Source organism: Telmatherina bonti (assembly GCF_933228915.1).
Source record: "Telmatherina bonti genome assembly, chromosome: 12".
Classification (NCBI taxonomy): Eukaryota; Metazoa; Chordata; class Actinopteri; order Atheriniformes; family Telmatherinidae; genus Telmatherina; species Telmatherina bonti.
Genome location: NC_136610.1, coordinates 35,263,671 through 35,271,039, shown reverse-complemented (window position 1 = coordinate 35,271,039; position 7,369 = coordinate 35,263,671). Strand labels below are relative to the sequence as shown.

General features: G+C 47.5%; 1 protein-coding gene across 1 annotated transcript; it reads left to right on the top strand.

Annotated features, from left to right (window-relative positions):
• Nucleotides 1–627: 627 nt before the first annotated feature.
• purab (purine-rich element binding protein Ab) lies at nucleotides 628–6,609 on the top strand. The gene has a single exon (XM_079249942.1). It carries the CDS (start codon nucleotides 676–678, stop codon nucleotides 1,519–1,521), a length of 846 nt encoding a protein of 281 aa, XP_079106068.1. The 5' UTR covers nucleotides 628–675; the 3' UTR covers nucleotides 1,522–6,609.
• Nucleotides 6,610–7,369: the final 760 nt, after the last annotated feature.

Sequence of the window (7,369 nt, the reverse complement as noted above, 5' to 3'; positions counted from 1 at the left end):
TAACCAGTAAATATATTTAAAATGGATTAAAAACGTTTTAATTTGCTGAAATAATGTCGTGTTTCTTTCTGGGTGTCAGACCACCACACTGCTGGGCCATTCCCAGTAACAACCAGCTGAAAATCCAGTCACTGGGCACCATTCATGACCCTTCCCAGTTCCTCTGCTCCCATTCAGAAACCTCTTCTACTCCCCGCGCTCCCTTCGCGTCCACGAGTACCGCGTGGGTTCGCTGTCCATGGTGCTGAAACCCCACACAGCTGTCCGTGGGGCTGAAAACAACAGAAATCCTCCCAGCAGACAAACATGTCCACAACCTGCATCTTGTTGGGGTTCAGGGCGCGCGGGGAAGAAGTCACCTGACGTGGACTCCATCAGGATGTCCCTTAGATCTGGTGTTACTGCAGCAGCTGGAGCTCACGCGGGAAGGGGGAGGGAAAGGGGGGAGAGGGGGTTCATTAAGGACAGGAATGAAAATCCTGATGTGTTGCAAAAAGCAGCGCGCGCGTCTTGAACGCAGCCCGCTTGCAGGACTACAAGCAGAACAAACTACAGTCACTTTCATTTTTTCTGCCTCGTCTCGTCTCGCGATAGGGCGGCGGAGCGGCTTGACGGGCAGCCGAGGTTGCAGCAGGCAGAGGGAGACGGTGGAAGGTAAAGCAGGGAGGCAGCATCATGGCGGACAGAGACAGTGGCAGTGACCACGGAGGGCCCACCGCAGGCCCCGGCTCGCTGCCCCCGGGCGCGATGGGCGCCATGTCCCGGCTGCAGCACGACACCGAGGAGCTCGCCTCCAAGCGCATCGACATCCAGAACAAACGCTTCTACCTGGACGTGAAGCAAAATGTTAAAGGCCGCTTCCTAAAGATAGCCGAGGTCGGGGCTGGGGGGAACAAGAGCCGCCTCACTCTCTCCATGTCTGTCGCCGTGGAGTTCCGCGATTATCTCGGGGACTTTATCGAACATTACGCCCAGCTGGGCCCGAGCAACCCGGACATGGTGCAGGACGAGCCCCGGCGGGCGCTGAAGAGCGAGTTCCTGGTGCGGGAGAATCGGAAATATTACATGGATCTGAAAGAGAACCAGAGGGGGCGGTTCCTGAGGATCCGGCAGACCGTTAATCGGGGGCCCGGACTGGGAAGCGCGCAAGGCCAGACCATCGCGCTGCCGGCGCAGGGGCTCATCGAGTTCCGCGACGCGCTGGCCAAACTCATCGACGACTACGGCGTGGACGAGGAGCCGGCGGAGCTGCCGGAGGGCACCTCGCTCACGGTCGACAACAAGCGCTTCTTCTTTGACGTGGGCTCCAACAAGTACGGGGTCTTCATGCGGGTCAGCGAGGTGAAGCCCACCTACCGGAACTCCATCACGGTTCCCTGCAAAGTCTGGTCCAAATTCGGTAACACCTTCTGTAAATACGCGGAGGAGATGAGGAAGATCCAGGAGAGGAGTAGAGAGAAGCGGGCCTCCGAACTGCTACCTGAGGGCCCCCACGGCGGGGACGACGGCGACGATGACTGACGCAGATTTTTAGAAACAACTGAGACTGAACTGTGAGAGAGCAAAACGAGACTTTTACCTGTAAAATAGAAAGAGAATTTCCAAGGGAATCACCCCCTCCCTCCTTCTACACACACACAGACACAACCTCCACAGACATGGCAGCACCTCTGCTGTCTCCTCGCTCATCTTCCTGGATGTCACCCCACTTACCACCATGTAACAGTAAGCCGCTGCTATCAAGGACTGAACTGTAAGATATGAACTGTTTCCTACTTGATTTAAATGACAATGAACAGATTGTTTATATCTCTATCAATGACAGATTTTGCACACATCAGAAACATGATGTTTAAATGTTTTCAGACTGGTAATATACTAAGATTTAATCAAAGTTCAACCAGATCTCTATTCTATAAAACGAGTCTTGGTGTAGAATGAATATTTGACATCAGCACAAAGAGAATATATAACTTACGATGGACTTTATGAAACCAAAATCTGATACCAGATGTGTAGTTTTTACTTAAAGGTACGCAGAATGAAAACAGAAGCACTCTTAAAGTGTGCGAATCTGCAGGTTGCAGCTCTGCAGGCCTGCAGATGCCTGTCGGCCTGCTGCAGGCTCATGTTCTGAGAGAAAAGGAGGAGAAAAGTTGAGATAAAAAGAAAGAAAAAAAAACGTAGAAATAGGCTTTAATTTGACCTAGAACATGGCCAGCTAATGACAGCATTTCTATCATGCCATTAACAGGAAGGTTGAGACACCAAACTGAATCGCCTACTCTGACTTTGTGCACCTGAAACAAATGGGAGAAATCAGCGTCTGAGCTGTTCTAACGAATATCAGCCCTCTTGCACCATGTCCATGTAAACTTAAATGAAAAAAAGTGCTAACTTAGATGTACTAATTATGATTTTGTGAATCAGCTGTAAAGAAATAACAAAGAAAAACAAAACAACAAAAAAAAAACAACTCCTTATTAAGATACCCACGTTTTCTGTGGGCGAAGTTTTTTGTTACTTTGATGTTTTGGGTTTTTTTGTTTGTTTGTTTTAATTTTCTTTTTCCTCTGGGGGTGGGAGGGATGCAAAAGCGTAAGGTCCATTAGCGGGAGGCGCAGAAACAACCACGCAAACAAAAAGAAAAAAAACGACGCGTCAGCGCAGTGCGCGGCGAGGCAACGCATCCTCTCTGACGTCATGACGACCCGTGCCTTATACACTCCACTCGTTTACGTGTTCTCACGTGGATGGTCTGGGACCTCGACCGCTGTATGTTTTCTTTTGCGAGTGAGGTTATGAAGGCGGATATTTACTCACCGGGGCTGTGTGTGTTTGTTGTGTGTGTGTGTGTTTGTTGTGTGTGTGTGGTGGGGGGGTTCCACAGTCCTGCAGTGCATGGAGCATGCGTGTCAACACCAAAAGTAAACTGAAAGGCTGTTTGGGAGTTTGAGGGGCCCGTTGTGATAATTAGTGGGGGGGTCCCCTGTGTTGTTGCAACCTGGGACTAGCAGCGCCCCTGGCTGGGTGGCCTCGCAGAGCAGAGATGTGCGGCGCTCTCCGGCACCGTCTGAAGCTGGGAGATAAAACTGGAGGCGTTGGCGGTGGCTTCGCACGCCGTTTGCACCTGGACGTTCGGAGAGAAAGAAGAAAAACGAGTTGAAGCGGCTTGTCGTAGCCGAGACAAACCAGCCGGGAACACCAGCTTGTCTCAGTGCAGGGCCCAGGCAGGATCTATCTTTTCATGGTGCTACAGCCCCTCGATCACTCCTTGGTGAGGGGGGAGAGGGGGCTCGCCGCTCGAAATATGTCACTTTTGCATTGCTGTTACTCTGATTGCTCCGTTTTTGTTCTTCAGAGTTCGTTCCTCCACATTATGTCCGTAAACGTGTCGGGTTTCTCCCTTCCTGCTGAAGAGACGAAGCCGCCGACGGACATTTCATATTAGTGTGCAATATTGTGTACGTGCCAACGGTGGCATTGTATTGCGTGTACAGACTATTAGAAGAGGGGAAATGTACAGTTATCAGTCGATGTTTGAAAGCATGACAATGAGGTCGCTCATTTGTTTTGTTTTTGTTTTTTTTTGTTTTTTCCAAATGTGAAGACTGTTCCAAGCAGAAACAGAAAACTGGTAGTGAGGTATTTTTCCAGTCACATTCTGTGAACCAGTAGGCTGCCTTTACTGTCTTTCAGTGCACATAGACTAATGTGGATGTTTGGCATCCACGCCGATGGGACAGCCCCAGAGAAAAAGCCTTTCCCTCCTCGTCCAAACACACAACGTAGACGACGTCGGCCTCCACGCCAGCCCCTCTACGCCTGGAGGCTTGGGTCCAGGGGTGGCAGACACGCATGCAGTCTCCCCCTGATGAGGCCTCTTGTTACTATCCGAGTGTTTGGGAGGCCTCTAAAGTATTTTGAACGGTGTCTAGAAGCGCACAAGGCCTCCTGTCATTAGAAGCCAGGAGACCGTGTGTTTGGAGGCTGGGTGCGACGCCTCTCCCGCCTGGGACCGCCGCCGCCACCACAGGTGAACCGCAGTTTGACTTCGGCTTTTTTTGTGTGTGTGTTTTTACTGATCAGCCGCAGCAAAAACCCAAAGAAGTGAAGGATTTAGTTTTTACAGTGAGGATCCGATCCGACTGATGTGCTTCTCTTTCCCAGCCCAGACCTCCGAGCATAAAAAATCATTTGTGGGCACAGCTAAAGTTGCTCAAATATTCCGGTTTAAGAGCGTAAGTTTAGTTTATTTGGAGGGGACGAGACTGAGCCTGATGGGAGGCCCGGTGAGGACCAGACTGAGGACTGATGTGGGAAAGCCGAGGCACACCTGGGCTGCAGGGGGTCCCGTTCAAGCCTCACTTTAAAAAATAGTGAACTTGTGTTTGATTCGTTGTGCAGCCAAGTAAAACGTTCCAGAAAAACCCGATCTGCTCCACGCAGGACTTTTTTTCCCTCGTCTTTCGGCTCGTGTTTGTCTCAGAGGGAGGCGGTGAAAGACCCGGCGAAGCCTGGCGGTGCACAGCAGCAGCCTGACGGGACCCTCCGAGTCGGCAGTCAAGAGCTTTCGCTCCGTTTTTAACGACAAATCTCTTGAACCTCTCAGAAAGAGCCGTGTTTCCTCACACTGCCCCTATCCACCGAACAAACACACACCTGTGACTATGTGCCCAGCAAAGCACATCTGAGGTCAGTCTGAGTTCAGCACCCGCAGAACTCTGTTGTCACACAGAGAAGTAATCTCACGTTTTAGCTTGATTAAAATAGCAAATGCTCTGCTGTCGTCCATATTTACTTCTGCAAACACAAAGACGTCACACGCACGCTCACTGCACGTCGCCGTGTCTTCTACGCATGTGGGACGCTTCTGGTGCGCATGAGGTTCATACAGGAAATCACATACGGGTCACGTTTCATCAGAAATGTGAACAGACTTTCAAAAAATTCGGATTTCACAAAAACATCCGATATGAGCAGCGAGCCCTGCAGTGTGAACGTAGCCTTACACGCCTGATCATTTCCGGGACTCCAACTGGTTGTCAGGCGGGCTGTCGTCTGCAGCAGCGGCGCGACTGGTGGTGCACCGAAGCTGGTGAGCCATCTTGGCGATCTATACTCGTGACGTTTTCCTGCCTTTTGTCTGTTAAAACTGCAGTGTTCTTCTTGTCTCATTGCATTGAGGAGCTTCTGTTTTGTTGCAAAAATTACTGGTTTAAAAAAAAAAAAAAAAAAAAAGCTTGTGAAAAGATAAGAGAGGAAACATTTCTATTGGATCGCTACGATGGCTCCAGCTGTAGGCGCTTCTTCGGCTCGCTCCTCCTCTTCACTGCATCCAAACAGAAACGAACAAAAAACCCTGTAAAAGTACCGACTGAAAGCAGCCTGAACTTCCAGACGGCAAAATGTGCTCCGTTCCAGGTTTCAGGGTTGCTTTTCACGGGTCATTTCCAAGTTCCTGCTTCACCTCGCAGCCAATCGCAGCCTCTCAAAGCCAAACACTCTCCGCCTCATCCCGACGGCGGCGCCGAGCGGGAGGGTCCATCCTGTTCCTAGACTCTATAGGCTACTGTCGTGTATTCTTATTAAAGACGTTCTCCCAAAAATTCTTCAGAAGATGTCGGGAATCGGATCCTGGATTTTCCGGGGTGGGGGTCAATGCACAAAGAACATATCCCATGTCACCGTTTGGTCAGATCCCTTTACCATCCCCATATGAGATAATATGTTGTATCTTTCAAAAATATTTTATCTGTGGCGTGTGTGTGCGTGTGTATGTGTGTGTGTATGTGTATATAAATATATATATGGTTTGTTATATATGATGCTCCTCCTTTCAGAAAAATATAACATGTAAACAGGAAAAACATTGCTGTTTTTTTCCTTTGTATTTTATACTTACAGAAAGCATTGAATAAAAATGGATACTTGCACTTTAGATATATTAAGAAAAATAAAAATCTGCATATTATTTTTGATAGGGATCTCACATTTAAAGAGTATAAATTACAGGCTTTGTGACTATTGCTGGACAGAGATGTATTGAGTTCTACTTATTGAAGTATATTTTGTCTGTGTGTCAGAAGGTTTACTAAAGTAAATTGCATGATAAAGTAGTGCTACACAGATATTGTTCTTTTTGTTTTTCTTTTGTTTTTTTTTAGTTGGTAAAAATGTCTGAAAACTGTGATAACGACCCTCTTGTATCATGTTTAACCTCTCCCACTCGAGAATATTTCTGGATGAAATATGGCCTTTCCTGACTACATGACGATGGTGCTTACTTTGGCTTTGACATCGAGCTCATCCCGTTCATCTCAACATCATCATAACTCGCGTCCTTACACTCCATTACTTTCTGTTATGTACCCTCACTACCTTATTAAATTTTTGTTGATGGCAAAAAAAAAAAAACCAGAAGGGTGTGCTGTTTTGTACATTGCTGTTTGTTTTAATGTTTGGGAGCCTTGTTGTCTGAAAAATGACTAATCGCGCAATAAAATGTCATTCCACACGTCCCTGTCTCCGTACAACTGTCTCACCGCTGCAGCTTCCTTCCTTCTGATTCAGATGATCGATAACTGATCAGAACACGCCACGCAGGGACGCACCGATCCAATATCTGAAACTTGAATATCTGCCGATATTTGCCGATATCAGACCTGTTTATGTGAACATTATTGTGACGATGGTTATTACTGCTGTTATAACTGTGTAAGATTTCATTAGGTTGTAATAAATGACCCATCCTTTCTGAAGTTACCTCACCAATACAAATATAACAACATTACAGAAGTTTTATTCTGATTTGGCACATTTTACCTAAATACAACTATAAATGTGTGGTTTTGAAACAAAGATCTAGGTTGAACAAAGAAAATGTCACATTTTAACATTAAAGGCATTTATTTCTTTTAAAACACATCTGTGCTGGCTGGACTAGTGTGGTATCGGTACACACGCTTGGTATTGAGCCGATACTGATACTGGTATCAGCAGTGGTGTAATCCAGGGTATATGCGGGTATATGGAGTATATCCACTTCTTTTTCAGTCAGCATAGAGTAAACCCACTACTTAACTTCTTAGCTCCCTGTGATGCTGCTTTTACAATTACAAATGTCCCTACACATGTAGCTACATCGCCCAGCAGCTCAGCTAAGCTAACTGCACCGACGCTACACTGGTGCAGTTAGCCACCAGCTGCATTAACTTTAGCCTGAGCATAGACATAATAAAGACATATGTACATAAGTCTATGAGCGTCTCTCACCAGCTCTATGTGCCAGTATCAGTTTAGCAATTTTGTAACTCTACCTCCCTGAAACCGAGGAACACCACAGAAACACCTGTTATCCTGCAAAGCG